Source organism: Haliaeetus albicilla, chromosome 8, assembly GCF_947461875.1.
Source record: "Haliaeetus albicilla chromosome 8, bHalAlb1.1, whole genome shotgun sequence".
NCBI classification, from domain to species: domain Eukaryota; kingdom Metazoa; phylum Chordata; class Aves; order Accipitriformes; family Accipitridae; genus Haliaeetus; species Haliaeetus albicilla.
Window position 1 is genome coordinate 24,947,121 of NC_091490.1, and position 17,527 is coordinate 24,964,647.

General features: G+C 44.3%; 1 protein-coding gene across 1 annotated transcript; it reads left to right on the forward strand.

Annotated features, from left to right (window-relative positions):
* The first annotated feature begins 789 nt into the window (after positions 1–789).
* On the forward strand, positions 790–15,217 carry LHX9 (LIM homeobox 9). The gene is given in 7 exon segments (XM_069789375.1): positions 790–853; positions 856–1,032; positions 2,319–2,437; positions 4,166–4,368; positions 5,245–5,600; positions 11,007–11,209; positions 12,425–15,217. Coding segments are annotated over 7 exon segments (1,365 nt in total). The 5' UTR covers positions 790–804; the 3' UTR covers positions 12,683–15,217.
* Positions 15,218–17,527: the final 2,310 nt, after the last annotated feature.

Consider the following 17,527-nt stretch of genomic DNA (forward strand, 5'->3'; position numbering starts at 1 on the left):
GCCTCCCTCCCGAGCCTCCGCGCTGGCTCCTTCCCCCCACAGGCGGCTTCGCGGCCCTCGGCAAAGCCGCCGTCCCCGCCACGGGGCTCGCCTGCTCGCCTGGGCCGCGCAGCCCCGCGTGGGCTGCCGGCTATACTCCGCTCCCCCGGCGGGGTTTGGGGTGAGAGGGAAGCAACTTCGCCCGTCTCCCGGAGCAGTCGGGACACCGCAGGGGGACGACGGGAAGGAGGGGGATCCCGAGCAAACAGCTCCCGAATCCCGGATTGAATCACCTTGTTTATTTTTTCCTGATGGCTTGTTGTGCTAGTTGACTTGTTTTCTCCAAGGAAACCCTACCTCTCCCTCCTCCTTCCCCACACGCAGGTTTTTTCTTCTTTTTCTCCCCCCCACCCCCACCCCCCGACTGGGAGTGCTCTGCAGGAGACTACGGCTTGTGGAGGGATCTACCCGTTTTAAGGGAGATTCCCTTACCCCTTTGAGTCTCGTCGGTTTTATAGCTATTACTCTTATTAAAACACACACACACACACACACACACATCACACTGATTTCCATCCAAAAGGGCTAATTACATTACTTACAGTAAATAGCAGCCCTGCTGTCCAGGGTCTAGTGTGCCAACAGAGAAAAAAAATCCCGGCTTATTTCACTTGATTGACTTCATCTTTGTGTGAAATTGTGTTTTATGAGCTGTATTCTGGCACTCGGAGGAATGTAGCAACATTCAATCTGCAAATAACATTAATTTTAGCTACTTAGGGGGAAAGAGAAGGGAGGAAACTGGCTGCCTGAATCTTGGGTTACATGGAAGAGGTGACTCGAGGAGCCCCTGAGGATGTCTCTGGGATGCTTTGGAAGGAAGTGGGGGCTGGGGTACTTCTTTCACTAGTCGCCCTAGGGTTTGGTGTGGAGCGTCCCCCAGGGAACAGGGAGCGCAGAACTGCCGCCAGGAAGATCCTTCAGTAGGGATCGAGGTGTCAGGAAACAGCCGGCAGCTGTTCCAGGGAAAGGCAAGGAAGAGTGGTGTGAAAAGTAAGTAGGAAAAAGGGAAAAGGAGGGGAGGGGGAGCAGAGAGAGAGAGAGATTAGCCGGGAAGGAGTGCATCGTCCAGTCCCCTGCATACAACGATCGCTGGCAGCCCGCAGCCGGGGAGTGGGCGAGGGGAGAGAGCCCCGCGAGAGCATCCCCGGACCGCTCCTCTCCGCGCCCGTCCCCCCGTCGGCGGCCGAGGCTGGCCCCGCAGGCCGCCCGCGGAGGGTGCCGGAGGTCCTATTGCGGGTACGGGCGGGGGTCCTGCGGGGTTGCTGCTCCCGGGGGCAGCAGGGCTGCTAGAGCCCCGGTAAGCCCTCGATCCGGCCGGGACCTGGGCGGGCGACACCGTGCCCTCCTGCCTCCGAAGCCCCCGCCCGCCGTCCCGCCTAACCGCCCCCCTCCGCGGCCGCCCGGGCCCGGGGCGCGGGGAGCGGTCTGCCTACTCCGTCCCGCCCCGGCTGCCCCACAACTGCGCTTCTCCTCCCGCTCCCCTTCCCGCCGCGGAGCCAGGGGCGGCCGTGCCAGCCCGAGGGGCCTCGGAACGGAGCTTCCCCCAGCGCGGAGCGGAGCGGCCCCGGGGGGAGCGGGGCCCCCGGGCCACCCTGCCCCTCGCCAGGCGCCGTCGCCGCCAACTCCCGGGACTCCGTGTTTGGGGGAGGTAATAAACCCCACCCCACCCACAGCCCCGACTAATGTTTGTCACTGCTTGCCCATCACTAGGGGTTGAGAGGAGTATGACAGGTCTTTGTTGTCTGAATAAAAATCAGTGGCAGCTCAAGGGAGAGAACTCCTCCTACTAAATTATCAAAAATGGGCTGGCTCTAGTCTCTTAACAAATTGGACAGAGCTCCGGAAAGCAGCAGTCCCAAATCCAACCTACAGGCACTGGGAACTTTAAAGCAACCAGGGACTGCTGAAAATAGCACTTCTTTTTGCTTTCTTTGTATTCAAAACTATATCCTTTCCCGACCAATTCTACTGCCCCAGGTCCAAGTCTCTCCAGTCAGGAGCCCCAGCTCTCCAGAACAGTAACAGATCCTTTAGTTCGCTTTTATTATTTTATTTTTAAAATTAATTATTATTACATTTTCTCCCCCTTGTTTGTTTTCTGCACATCTTCAGGAAGCCCTCGGTGCTTGTGCAAAGAGAAGCTCCTATTGCAACCTCCCTCCCTGCGCTGTGCGCCTCGGTGTAAACGTTTTGGATGATCTAAAGACTCTGGGGTCTGTATATGGAAATAGTGGGGTGCAGAGCAGAAGAAAATACTTGTCCTTTCCGTCCCCCAGCCATGCTTTTCCACGGGATCTCCGGAGGCCATATCCAAGGAATCATGGAGGAGATGGAGAGGCGAACCAAGACCGAGTCCCGCCTGGCCAAAGGGGGACAGATGAACGGCCGAGAGACGGTAAGAAAGGAGCTGGCACTCTTTGAAAGGGAATCCCTGCCAGCATGGACCCGCACCGGGACAGACCCTGGCATTGGGGAAGAGAAAGACGCTGCTTCCCCCTGTCCCTTCCCTGCCACCCCTTACTTGTAGAAACCCTTCCGAGGCTCCCTGTAAACACACCCACAATGCTGGGTGCTGTGCTGGCCAGGCTCAGTTATACATTTTTCTAATCGATGTCGTTGCATGTGCTCTCTGGAGTATGGGGGAAAGTATTTTACATAGTAACAGGGATGTTTTTTCAGTCCTCACAGGGAAGCAGCCTTTTGCCCCTGCTCGGCTCACTGCGGCCACTCTGCCCCATCTGAGCAGGGCTGCAGCTGGAGTTTCTGAGGTGTACTTTACTTTTTTTGCACTCCTGGCTCCTCCTAAATTAAACCGCAAACTGCGACTGCTTACTTTTCGTAAGCGTTTTTGGTCTGAAGTCTGGGATTGATACAAAGAGGCACCGCTCTCTCTGAATGTTATGCCCGCCAACTACTTTGCTTAGCAGTAACATCTCCTCTTTCCTTAGTCAAAGGACCAAAGTCTTCAGACATGTACTAACGGATGGCGGAGAAACCGAGTCTCACGCTGTGTTTTGTGCAAAGCGAGATCTCCCTTTCTCCAACTTGTAGGGCTTCCGCTGATAGCGCACAAGGCTCTGCACACAAAGTAACGGCCTGGAAAACTGCTTTAAGGCTTTGAGCCACAGGGTCCTTCCCCCCTTCTCTTAAATAAACCCCTGCTTTGTTGTATGAGGATTTGCGATGTAAATTCAGCTTGCCTTTTCAATTGCTGCAAAAAAAGAGGGTGAGGAACACAACTTCAGATTGGAAAATGAATGCGGAGTTGCCACTTTAAAACAGTTGCAAGTTTAGAACAAGATGTTCGGGATTTTTTTCCCCGTTACTTTATCAGCAAACGCTGCCCCAGGTTTCACGGCAGAGCTTTTGTCTCCGCCGTCCCTCCATTTCCCTTTGTCCTGAGCGACACTCCTTGTGGGGAGCAGATTAATGGGAACTTGCAGAAGTTTGCTGATGAAAAGATGCTAGTTTTAGCTGAAACCAGCCCGTGCCACCTTTCTGTCCACATCCCTGGCTGGGGTGGTGAGCATTCGTGCTCACTGCTCTTTACACCATCCACCTGTCTCCTTTCTCTTACTTCTGTTTTAAATGGCCTGGGTTTCTTCAGAGACGGGGTTTTGGCTGGTTTAAGCACGGGTGAAAATTTACCGGAAAATCGGTGCAAGCCTGCACCCTCTGCCATAAACTTTTGATGCAGCAAACCGGTATTTTCCTACTTTAAAATGCCGTTCTTGTGGAGCACTCTAAGATTAAAAAGCCAAAGTAATGAGGAAGCTAGAGACTTCAACTTCGGGACCTCAGAAAAGAACAGGCTCTGCTTTTCTTACTGAGGCCTAATCAGTTGCCTTCACATATTGAAATGACATTAGATCGTTAGGAGAGGTTTAATGGGATAAACACGAAAGCTGAATCGTGGTAGATACGTTCCTAGCGGGGATGGTCCCAGTCCCCCCTCAAACTTCCCGCCGGGAGCAGAGTTTGGTCCCAGAGAGCCAGCTCTTTGCACAAGCCCCGGCCCCCTACGCAGGACCCCGGCCCCTGCGCAGGACCCCGTCCCCAGCCTGGCCTGCCTGCCTGTCTTTCTCTCCCTGTCTCATCCCCTTGTGGTGTGGTTGTTTTGCAGAACATGCCCCCAATGAGCCCCGAGAAGCCTGCTTTGTGTGCTGGTTGTGGAGGGAAGATCTCAGACAGATATTACCTGCTGGCTGTTGACAAACAATGGCACCTCAGGTGTCTTAAGTGCTGTGAATGTAAACTGGCTTTGGAGTCAGAACTCACCTGCTTTGCCAAGGACGGCAGTATTTACTGCAAGGAGGATTACTACAGGTACAGCAATCAGTCCCCATGGGTTCAAAAGCATATCCCCGCAAAAGGCATTATGAACCGAAACGCTCTTTTCTCTGCATGGGCTTTCAAAGGTAGCTTTTCGCAGTCAGCCATTCCTTAATCCTGTAAATGTGTCCCATCCGAAAAGTCTCGCACGTTTAAAAACTGAACGGATCGACCGGGCACACGCCGACTGAGCATGTGTGGCGGTTCACAAACAGGAGAAGACCTCGGGTCTCCCGCTGCTCTGCGGTATCACTCCGTAAATACCAGCGTAAGACCCAACCAAAGTTTCCCTCTGCCCGTAGCTTGCCGGTTTTCTCGCGGGCCGGGGAGCGGGCCCCGGGGCTGGCGCGGCGGGAGGGGCGGCGTTCCGCGGCGGAGCCCGCCACCCCCCTGCCCAGCCCCGCGGCTGTCCCGCGGGGGGTGCCAGACGGCCGGGCCCCGGGAGCCAGCACTGTTTATCCGTGCGTTTCAGCTTTCCCGGGGTTCAGCTCCCCGCGGCCCTTCTCGTCTTTACACCAATGCCAGGAGAGCGGGGACCGATTCCCCCCACCCCCACGGTCCACCTTTCTTCATGCGCACGGGCAGCGGGAGGGCTTTTGCAGAAGTCTTAAGTGAAAAGGTCGGCTTGGTAGAAGGTGCAAGGCGTTTACCCTGGGATCCCGGTGCCTTCCCGACAAGCCCGAGCACCAACACCAGGCGGGCCAGGGGCCACAGCCGGCAACGAGGGCCGTCCTAGGGCCAGGGCGGGCGCGACACTGGCGGGGACAGGCTCCCTGCCGACCTCCCGTAGCCGGGAGGGAAGGTGGGTGGCACTGGGGCAAGGTCTGCCTTTACCTTTCTGGTTGATACCCACTTCTCTGTTTCCTTCAGAAGGTTCTCCGTGCAGAGATGTGCCCGCTGCCACCTTGGGATCTCAGCCTCTGAAATGGTTATGAGAGCCAGGGAGTCGGTTTACCACCTGAGCTGCTTCACCTGCACCACCTGCAACAAGACTTTGACCACAGGCGATCACTTTGGCATGAAGGACAACCTGGTTTACTGCAGGGCCCACTTCGAGTCCCTTTTGCAAGGAGAATATCCCCCTCAGCTGAGCTACACCGAGCTGGCTGCCAAGAGCGGAGGGCTGGCCCTGCCTTACTTCAACGGCACTGGCACAGTCCAGAAGGGGAGGCCCAGGAAACGAAAGAGCCCTGCCTTGGGAGTGGACATCGTCAGCTACAACTCAGGTGGGAAACACATGCCGAACCTCCTTCCTGCTCCTCCGACAAGAGCGTTCTCGGGCTTCCCCTCAGCTAGGCAGTGCATGAGTAACTCAGCCAGGCCAAATCTTGCTTAACCATTGGAAAATCAAACAAACAGCCCTCTGAGGGTTGGAGCGTTTGCAGGAAAGCTAACAGCAGCCCTCCTCAAAGGCTGTCTTTGCTTATTAATGTCAAACACCCAAACTTAGCCACTTCCCAGGGTAAAGACAAAAAAAAAGAAAAAAAAAGGAAAAGGACAAAAAAAACCCCCAAACCACAGCGTTCTTTCTCTATAGGAACCTGAGAGATACTGTTATCATTATTTGTATTTTATTAGCAAAAAGTACTTCACCAGTTCGACCTCAAATTAGAAGTAACTAAATGGATCAGGAAAAAAAAATAGAATAAAAGTTATAGTATATGGCTCCTACAATGCTAATGCAGTAGCACATAACTCAGTATAGATATTCAATTTATAGTCATTAATTCTTCAGGCTAAATAATCCTGTTTTGCTGGGACATAAACGATCAAACTGTACAAGAGGCCAATGAATAAATGTTGTTCCCTGTAACTAAGCCCTAACAAATGTAATTAAGGAGAATGGTTTCTGCTCTCTCAACGGTAGCAAAAGAACAAGTGTGGCCCCATATTAAATTTCTTCCCTAACTCCAGTCACTTAAGTACCCAAGCCTAAAGACACAGTGTTAGGGGCCAGAGATGAAGGAGTTTCAGGTATGATCAAGCAGTTCAAGCGGTGTTTCATTAGATGGAAGGCAAAAGCAGTAAGGATAAATCCGAATTAACAAGTTACCGACTCCAAAAATTATTTTGGCGGAACTGAAGCTCCCCATGGACGGTAACTAGGAAGGAAGGGTGTGGGAAGCAAGAGTGGTGCGAGGTGTTTCCCTGTGAAGTGGTGAGCTGTTCCGGCCGGGGCAGGGAGCAGGGGGCTCCGGTCTGGGCAGCAGCGGAGCCACGCGAACCGCTGGCCCCACCGGGGAGCCGGGAGAGGGGTCAGGGCCTCTCCTTCCAACAAAGGCAGGTCGAGAAAACTGCACCGATTTCGGCCCAGAGCTCTCTCCCCTCCACCCAAGTTCAACCCGCCACCATTGAGATTCATAAGCAATCCTCCACTGCCCCCTCACAAGCCCCCTCCATCCCTCCCCCGGCACCTCCTCTGGGGCTGCTTCTGAAACGGGCTTTAGCTGGGAACTGGGTAGCTGTGCAAGGCTATTTCATCTCCTCTGATGCGTAGACCTTGGAGCCAGGGTAATCACTGCGCTAATTGTTCCTTGTTAATTGAAGATGACATTGGAATCCCTGGCTACGGAGTGGTTTCCAATCAGTCCTGAAAGCTGCTAAAGAAAAGGGAACCTGTAGCGCAGCCAGGATTCATTCAGTGCCGGCTTTGAATGGTGGGTTTCCCGTACACCCGCTCTTCGGTTTATGCTATCTCTGATCCGCACACCATCACCCAAATCCCCCAGGTCCCTAAATGGAAATATTTCTAGGGACAGTTTATCATTAGAATTAGGACCAGAAATTAGGGAAAGATGAAAAGTTGTGGATATGATAAAACACCCCTTAAACTTTACGTCAGGGCTCAAGAGACACATAATTTGCAAACACCGTCAGTTTTTGTGTGCTAGTTTTAAAACTCTCCTTCTTTGCAACAAAGGTGCATATAAGAGGTACCACTGACTTGAAATGAGATGGAAATGCACTACCCATTATGAAAATACAGCTCACTGCATTGACATCTCACAGAATCCTCCGGGCAACGGGGAGAAAAAACAAACAAACAAACGCTCGAATCTGATGCTTTGGACTTAGGCTAGATGGCTGAGAAATTTGATCTGTTAGGGCTGTGATTTTTATTTTTTTTTTATTAATTAAGATATTATCTAGCAATGTCCAGGGTTGACACATGGGCTCGAGAAAATACTGTTTGCAGCCAAACTGTGCATCCGGTGCAAACGACTCCAGCCCATTGACCCTCTGCGCCCCAGATCCAGGGGGAGGCAAACGAATCTCTAACAGTTACGAAATGAGTTGCAATAGATGAAATCGCTTCTTGAAAGAAAAAAAAAAAACAAACCAACAATACCCTCTCTAGATAATTGGCAGCCACTTTCCCACATGCATTCTTCGCTTGCTGCCCCATGATTCAGTAACGGCTCTTGCATGTAATCATTTACAAAGGGCAACCAGTCCACAGAAAATTCAGTGTCGGATACACGACTGCCGCCTTCAGAGGGAGAAGCGGGACACGGGTAGGATCTGGAGCACCAGCCCATCACCTAGCCCGCAGCCCGCAGGCGGGCCCCTTTCGCCCGGGCACTCGTCCCGGTACGCGCTGCCCTCTTGCACGGCGGGCCGGCGGGCAGCCGCGGCGCCAGCCGCCCACCGTGGGCCGGGCTGGCCAACCGGCGGGGGTGCGCGGAGCCGCCGCGCTTCTCCCCTCCCGGCCCGGGTGCCGCGGGGCCTCCCCGGCTCGGACAGGGAACCGAGGGGCAGAGCCACGGCCCTGACCCGCCCGTCACCTATCTGCGCTAACGGACACCCCAGCCGGGAGGCAGCGCTCCGCCTCTGAGCAGACAACTTCCAGGTTACATCGCAAGTTTACTCCTGTCACTCAGAGTTCCGTGAGAACCGCGAGTTTAACTTCCCCAGTAAACCGAACCGGTGTCCCACCGAAATAGTCGTACCCTAGGGTGTCCACATCGATATGGCAAGCCATTACTGGAAAACGACTGCGACCTTTAAAAACAAAGCAGTGCACTAACTCTGATTAAGCGAAAAACTTCGCCAGCTGAGCGTAAAAATATGCCTATTCACAAGCAATCCGTTGGTACCCGGTTCAGATTTGCACGCACGTTTTGTTTCAGGGGAGCTGAGCACTGGGCCAGAATGGAAAATCAGATTCTGCTGCCGGATCTACAACAGCTTTTCTATTCTGTATTTTGTTTAGTAGTTTAAATTCTGTTTCTCAACTCCTCGGTTGTAAAGTGGAAACACAACAATAAATAACTCAAAATGTTATGAGGTAAAAGCCATTCATACTTGCGAGCTGTCTGGAATTAATGTGAAAAATGGAAGAAACTATTCAAAAGTACTTAAAACATTCAAGGCTTTCTCTATATTACCTCTTATATCATAGAATTAATATGTATTTTGAGGGAAACTGCACTGACTTACAGCCTACAGGATATAGAAATGAGATGGTGAAGAAGATTTCCCTAGGAAAATATTTTACACAGCTGTTGCTCACAGAGCTGTTTACTTTATTTCATTTTATATATGTGTGTGTGTGTGAAAAACTATGAAGAGTTCACTTGAAGTATTCTTGGCAACAAAAAGCAAACTGTTCTAGCTCTTTCTAAAGCAAAATTAAACAATCCCCCAATCCCGCTGCAAAAAAATGAGCAATAATGTCTTGCCCGATTTTTTGCTTCCCCTTAGTCCTCCAGGCGATAACGTAAAACTCTGTTCTGTGATGTGGCCAAACCACATAACGCTGTTTCACCCACATAAAATAGAGAGTGAGCTAATCATTGTATAAACTAGGATTGTCTGAGGATGCTTGGAAGCCTCTTCCCATTTTCTCTTGAAAATAAAAGCCAAAATAAAGTAGATCACAGAAACAAAGGCAGTAAGCAGGACAGAGGAGCCCCAGGAAGTTCATGTTGCTGCTGTAAACCTGAGTGACCCAAGGAAAACAACATGAACAAACAACTTGCAACTCTGAAGTAAAACCTGTGGACTGAATTCTGGTATTCTGATTTATGTCGGCTCATAAGTTATGGCCCATGTAGTTTGACTGAATGCAGCGTCATTGCTTGTGAAAACAAGTAGTAAATACAATCCAAATCTGGCCTGAAATTTGTTTTTACGGCAACTTCCAACTCCTGGTATTTTCAGAAGTGTCAGTTTACTTTGTTTGAAAGTTTGTTTCTTACCAAGACCAGGAGCAAATCTAGCTATAATTAAATATTCACCTGATTTTCTGTCAAAGTGCTGTCTTACCAGCATCTGTTCATGTTGACTTGTCTTATAATTCAAAAGAGAACACACCTTCAAGAAGCTTTTTATTGTCTCCTGGTTACAAGTTGCTTTGCCTCTGTTTTTAGCACTGTCAACATCAGTCTCTCTGTACTGTGTGCTTCCCCTCTTTCTCCTTCTTGCTCTCTCTCTCTCTCTTTTTTTTTTTTTTTTGAGAAAGGGATCAACTAGGCCTAGTAAATAATCCAATAACTGTTGGAAAGCTGTTCAAAAATTCAGATGAGCAACTAATGAAACTTGGTCTAGTTTGCAGACATTCTGAAACATTTTTAATTAGCTGTTCTTTAATTAATATTCCCTGCTATGATGACACCATTAATTTTCTCTTGTGTGACTGAGCTATCTTTATACAATGAGATCCTACAAACTGGTAACTCATTTTTTTTTAAGCTGAAAAGAAAAATATAGATGTCTCTTTTTTTTTTTTTGCCAATACTGTTATTTCTTTTCCCAATATGAAGTAATGATGCCATGGTCCCCAAACAGTTGCAACTCTCGTGTACAATTCATATCCATAAAAGTGTAATCTGAAACAAATTCATCTTTCATAGACATTTTGAAAATCCTGAATCAGGGAAAACGGGGAAGCTCTTTTAAAGTTTTGAGCCACTAGTTGGTTGCTTATAGAAACATCCTAGATCAGTACCAACTAAGAGCTACTGCTGATTGGGAGTGAGAGACTGAATCAAGCCTTCATGCAACTGCTTTCTAGACATGTTTTACAGAAGAAGGTCTTTGAGCAGTTCATATAAACTCCTAGGCAGAGTCCAAAAACATTTATTTTATCAGCAAAAACCTCCAGATTTTATGCTTTCTTGATGAACTGTCATAACAAACTTTCCTGCTGTACATCTCTTTTTATAGGTGCTTGTGATTTGGGAGAAAAGCTCAGGAACATTCAAAATACTGGTTTGACCTTTATTCTTCTCTGAAGCTAAGAGTGTTTCAATGAGTGAGGTTTCAAAATCTGAATGAGATTTCAAATGACTCTTTGAACGCCCAAAGCAAAACCATTACCACAGGGAAAAGACTTGTTTGAAAATAAATGCCATAGGAGAGAGAACTTTCTAAGTTTCCCCTTAGTAGGTACAGGCCCGGGGGACATAGCATGTTCTAAGAACAGGAAAAGGTCATCTTCTGGATCTTTTTTGTCTCATTTAATTACCACATCTGTACTTATCCTTGCACCATCTTAGACCTTCCTTCCTTCCTTTCTTGCTTGTTTCCTTCCCTCCAAACAGCATGTGACTCAAGATTTTTGCCTTGATTCATTTATCCTACATGATGCATGGCCACTAACTCCTTGTTTCATTTTGTTTATTGAACAGGTTGTAATGAGAACGAGGCAGATCACCTGGACAGAGACCAGCAGCCTTATCCCCCATCCCAGAAGACAAAGCGCATGCGCACCTCCTTCAAACACCACCAGCTTCGTACCATGAAGTCCTACTTTGCTATCAACCACAACCCAGATGCCAAGGACCTCAAGCAGCTTGCCCAGAAAACAGGCCTGACCAAGAGAGTTCTGCAGGTAAGAAGCCACATCACAGGCTTGGCAGAATTTTCCCCTACCCCTGCCAGTCAATAGCATTTCCCTTATGTGTAACGATAGCGATATATGTAGAAATACTTTTGCTAGGTGTGTCCCTAGTGGGTGTGCAGAGGGGTATGGTATTACATGGCAGGAGTGCTGAATGTATGCCCTACCACCCCAAGGCAGCCAAATACTAAAATGTGATTTGTAATTAGTTGCATTCTCAACATGAGGAAACCGTCTCCAGAGTCTACCAACCCAGTAGATATCCTGGGATCTGTAGTCTCTCTGTGGTGACCTTATTAAGGGTAGAGGTAGCAAATCTACTAATTCTATGGACACTGGGTAAAGCCTTGGGGTCCCCTGAAGTAGTTAATGTGGCCTCTCAGTGAGCAGATCCCCTGATATGTAGGAAGCAAGCTTTAAGCAATATGATCCTCCAGGACCAGCCAGCTCCCTCTCTAAATGCCTGTTAGGCAACTGTTATCATTAAGGGCCTACATAGTACAAAGTCACTTCCCTGTGAAGGACAGCCTAGCAAATTACATTAAAAAAAATCCCTATACAGTGTGTGCTAGCTCAGCAAAGTTAAAGCGAGGTATGTATTATATGCAAAGTGCCAAAGAAAGGTAGCAATCGAGGTAGAAGGAGAAACTATTAGCAGCAATTCCTTGTCCGTGTCACATGTCACCTAAAACATTTTCAGTGAACCTTACAGAACAGAAAGACTAGGTGACCCATATCAACAATCTGATAGGGATGGTGTAATTACCCCTCCTTCCTCTTCAGTCTTTTAAAATGATCAAGGCAAACTTTCAGCCTTTGCAAAAATCTGCTCATTCACCCTTTGCCTCAATCTTTATCATGTGTCTTGACTCCAAACCTACCCAACCCAAGAATATACTACGTGGCCATCATGAATGTTGCTTTCCTTGGGTGAGTGCGTGAGCAGATTTTTCTTAAGGCTGCTCTATGAGATCTGCACACTGGGCTGCAACGCTCTGGTGAGCATCTGTAGCACTGGACCGTGTACACAAGGTCCCGCCTGTGAAAGAGTCAGTACCACCAGTAGCAAGTGAAGCTATAGAGTGACTTAGGCGATTTGCCACGCAAAAATGAACATCAAAAGATGACTTAAAAGCAAGAACAAAGACAAAAATAAGCAAAACTAAACAAGCATCGGTAAAGAAATCAATTGGGATTGGTTTGCAGGTTTGGTTTCAAAACGCAAGAGCCAAATTCAGAAGGAACCTTTTGCGGCAGGAGAATGGGGGTGTCGATAAAGCTGATGGCACCTCACTTCCGGCACCGCCCTCAGCAGACAGCGGCGCACTCACTCCACCCGGCACTGCGACCACTTTAACAGACCTGACCAATCCCACTATCACTGTAGTGACATCAGTGACCTCTAACTTGGACAGCCACGAATCCGGGAGCCCCTCACAAACTACCTTAACGAACCTTTTCTAACATTTCAGTTTTTTTTTTTTTAATTCTTACTCTTCTTCTTTATTATTATTATTATTATTATTATTATTATTTTCAAGCCTTTTTTTTAAATAACAAACCCACAAAATATTTGGGAAAATAAACAGCTTGATGTGTAGCATCTGCAGCCACTTGGCAAATGAGTTTGAAGTAATATGTTGCTATAATAAATGAACATTTATTGTTGTTAAATTGTACTCAAATTTTTTAAATTCCTCAAATAACTGAAGAGAAGGTTATGAATCATTCTAATAAGTGCCTCTTAAAATTGTATGTTACTTATTTCCAGAACCTTGAAAAAAATGATTACTACCACCAAAAAAAAAAGAGATTCTTTTCCCTCCTTGATAACCAGATAAAAATAAGTTTAATTATAGCCAAAATAATGCTGCTTCAGGATTGTATGTTCACTTACAGCACTTAAGAACCCCAAATTTCATATTTTTTTAATAATGCATCTAAAGGTTTTGTATGATTTACTTTTTAAATGCTGAAAAATAAATACACCATGAATTAAACTAATCATTGAAATAGTCAGACTGGAAGTGCCAGTGCTTCTTTCTAATGCATTAGTCACAAGCCTGATCCTCCCTGAGCACTGGGGAGTCTCACTGGGATAGCTAAACATTCCTCTGTCAGTTGGCAGTTCTTCATCCAGCTGGGATGTCCTTGGCCACCACTGAAAGCTATGCCTGGATGGAGGGCTTGGAGAGAGAGACCCAGTGGTGAGAGTGCATGTAGGTGAGGATGGCAGGATCAGGCTGTTGGTCTCCAGATTTGTGTCCTGTAAATTAAGGAGGCAAGATCTGGGAAACACCCTCCAGAATGAGCTCACTCCTATAAGGATATTATTAAAGTAATAACAGCAGAATAACAACTCAAGTAAGGAGTCTTACTGATCTGAAATATCACATAGGGAGGGTTTTTCATTTTTGTCTGTCAAGCAGCTCTGATTTGGAATGAAAAAAAAAAAAAAAAAAAGCGTGGTTCACTACATGGCCTTGATACTGTACAATTAAAGCAAACAGGAGGTTGCCCAACTACCTTAGAGAGCACAAAAACAATTTTGAAGAAGATGTATGCACGTGTACTGTTAAAATGAGTTTTTGATAAATCATACTTTTTTTCAGGGAAAATGGAAATAAGCAAAATATAATTTATTAAGATGTTTAAGGAAAACAATTTCAGTACAATTTATTCATTACTATTTTCATTTACTTTAGATGATTCCTGAGATTGTATTAGATACTTTAACACATGAACTTAAAATCTTTAGTTCATTAGTATCTCTAACATATAGTTTAACTTTTTAAACTTTGTATAAAAGAAAAAATGTTAGCAAAAATTCTTACAAAAATGGGAATTGGCAGCAAATAATTTTAAAGCAGATAAACTCAGAAGCCTTGTGGATGCTGATCTGAATACATTTCTTAGTTTACAATAGTGATCTTTCTTTTTTTTAATTTTATTTAAGCTAAAAGTCTGAATGGTCTGGGCAGTGGTGAATGTTCATTTGTATCCTTTTATTGTAGTTGAACACCAATTAGATTGTGGAGAGTCTCAGAAACAAAAACGAACAAAAACCAGTCAAGATCTATGTCTTGCTTTTAGTGGATTGTTAAGAATAACTTTGCACATATACCCCACTTTTTAGACACCATCAAATCTCTTTTTTGGTGGTCGAAGTGGCTATTTAATATATTTTAAAGGTGTCCTTTTTGGCTGTATAAATGTGTGGTTACATATTGACAGTTCACTGCCCACATTAAAGTGCATTATTGTAATTTTTGCTCAGGGTTTTTAGAAAATTAGCACAGAAAAGTAGCTTATTTTTAAAAAAAGATGATGGAAGAGATGTTAACACTGTAATAGAAGAAAGGTGTGTTTGCCATTATATATTTAGCAAGTATGGTTATCATCTTCTACGGATATTAAATCTTGACTTTTCCTGTTTCTATTACCTTATGGGCATTTACCACTAACCAGACCAAACGACCTTGGTAAGGCTGAGATCTTTATTAATACACTTTTACAGGTAAAAATATTGATACTTATAAATTTTGTTCTTTGACAGAACAATATATGGTACTAGAGATCTACTTTATTAAGTAGACTAATTAAAACTCAGTTCTACTATGTGCCTTATGATATACCTTGGGAGTAAGTTTGTGAAAAATCAGGATATATGTGTTGTTTGTTAAATTAACTGTTTTAAGCCCTTTTGACACCTCACTAGTTTTGTACTGTTTTACCTCTTATTTCTGAAACTCTTTTTATGGTGTATCCTGTTAGAGGGGACAAACATGTCATAGAAAGCAGTTGTGCACTCTTTCAGATATAGTTGATAAATCCAATAATCTTATATATTGAGCTTCGTGTTTATAGTACAGTAAGTGGTCTAGCAAAATTGTCCATGTTTCTTTGTTTATTGATAAATGCATTGTATAGAAACTATTTCCCCTAAATATTTATGGACCAAACAATTGTGATATATCCTATTAAATTTGTGTGAATAAACCATTTTGAATCTAAGGAGTTTTATTTCCCATCAGTTTTTTGTTTTTGTTTGGGGTTTTTTTTGTTTTGTTTTTTATTTTTTTTTAATTTAAAGTCTACATGTACCAGTGCGTCTCTTTGCTTTTACGGTACCTGTGAACAATTGGTATTAAACATGGAAACACAGCCTTTTAAATATTTTAAAATATTGTTCCTTCTTAGGTTTTCAATTTCTTCATATTCAATGTATATGCTACTGCTGGTGCAATTTAGATTTTAGCCTTTAACCTCCTTTTTTGAACATACAAAGTAATGCCCCACTGATTTGATATTGAAACCCTGTCTTAGACTTCTAAAAAAGCCAGAAAACTAGCAGCTAAAGTAATTGCATGACAAATATAACCTAAATAATATGATGAAATGAATCAAGATTTAATGCTAGGTATATTGAACACAAATTAGAATTGCAGACCCCGAAAAGCCAGGTTGCTCTGTAGTTTAATAAATTGTCACTATGATTTCTTTCAGGGAGAACAAATCATGGGGCATTACAGCCAAACATCCCGACGTTTGAAAATTCCCTAAAGTATTAAAAGAAGGGGAAAAGTTTGATCGGAAATCCACTGCAGTGAAGACAAAGACAATATTAGGTTATGATAATCATACATTTAAAAATCTATTGAGCCAAAAAATAAAAATAAAAGACTTGATGTCATTTCCTGAATGTTAACAAAACATATGTTATTTTATGGTGTCTAGTTAACAGAACTGAAGGCTTCAACAAATTGTGTGGTATTAAAAACAAATTTAGAGAAACTATGTATAAAACCAGAGCAACCTGGCAGCAACCTACCCAGCCCATATTCGAAGAAAACTTTTCTTTAAAAAGAATCACATTTGTCAAGCACAAGTACTTGTAAAATAAAATCTGAATGCATTCATTCCACTTGCTTGCTAATGTGTACTAGTCATATCTGTTAAATGGATTTTTGTAAATTCAAAGAGAACTTTTCAATCATTCAAGATCATAGGAATCAAAATCCAGTAACATTAGTACTATTGTTTCTGAATTCTTTTTTTTTAAATGAGAAAAATCTGCATGCACTTTTCCATCTGTCACATATAGTGTACATTTCTGTATGACGAATTTCTCTTTGATGTTTCTTGTATAATAGCTTTCATTAATAAACATTTTTTGATGCAAACATAGTTAACTTTATGTAAACACATAGCTAATTGTTCCAAATAATTTAAACTTTTCTTCTGAAAAGCAGTACAGTGCAGTTCCAATATGTTATATATATCTAAAATCAAAAAGAATGAGGTAGCAATACTGTTGCACAGTGTAAAATTATTTCCTTTGGTGTTAACTTTTTAATTTTTTAACTTCTTGTATACAACTGACACGTTTTAAAAAAAATTCCCATCAGCATCAACAATAAAACAATCCCCAAATTCTTCATTGATATAAGAAAACATAAGCAGTACAGTATGTAAAATCCTCAATGACTTTTAGAGTACAAGGATATAATTTGTGGATCCCTGAGCTGTTTACATGGTCACTATGCAATGAGCAAGTATGTTACAAAAAGTTGGTCCTAAGATTCCCAGTCCAAATCACAGATGATTTTTACAAGCCAACAAGCAAGTGTAACAATAACCAATTCTTAGTAATGAGGTTTTGTAACTGTTAAGCAACTATTTGCAGAAAGATTTTTAAAAATATATTCCTATTTAGCTGTATAGCCAAAGCATATGTTAAACAATTTTACATATAAAAGACTTGCCAGAAAATCTTTCATTAAGATGACATTTTTATTATATACTAATGAACCCTATGTAAACAATGTAACTTTTATGAATGATGGACATTAAATATTTCACTTACATGTATCCTCAGCATTTTGCATGTTTTCTTAAACTTTTCCAGTTTCTGAATTCTAAAAAGAAAACCATACAATTATTAACAACATAATACAAAGTTATGTACACATTACTGCAGCGAAAACCGGTACTGGAAACCGGTAACCAAGAGTGTTCTAACGGCAATAAAAAGGTATCATTTATTGGTGGCAATTATGGGAAGCATTGTTTAAACAACAGTTTTATAGTATGTTGTAAAGTTCTATTGAAAAAGGTTAGCATGGTGGACTTAATTCAAATCAGCTTGATCAGAAATTTAAGTATATTGTGAAATTCTTAAACTGAGCTGTATGTGTATTTATTACTGCAGAAAGTAAGTAAATGTAGGAAAGCAATTATTTGTGTTACAGCCATAATGTGGTTTCTCCCTGTTGTCCATAGGAAAATATTACAAACATTAGTTATTCA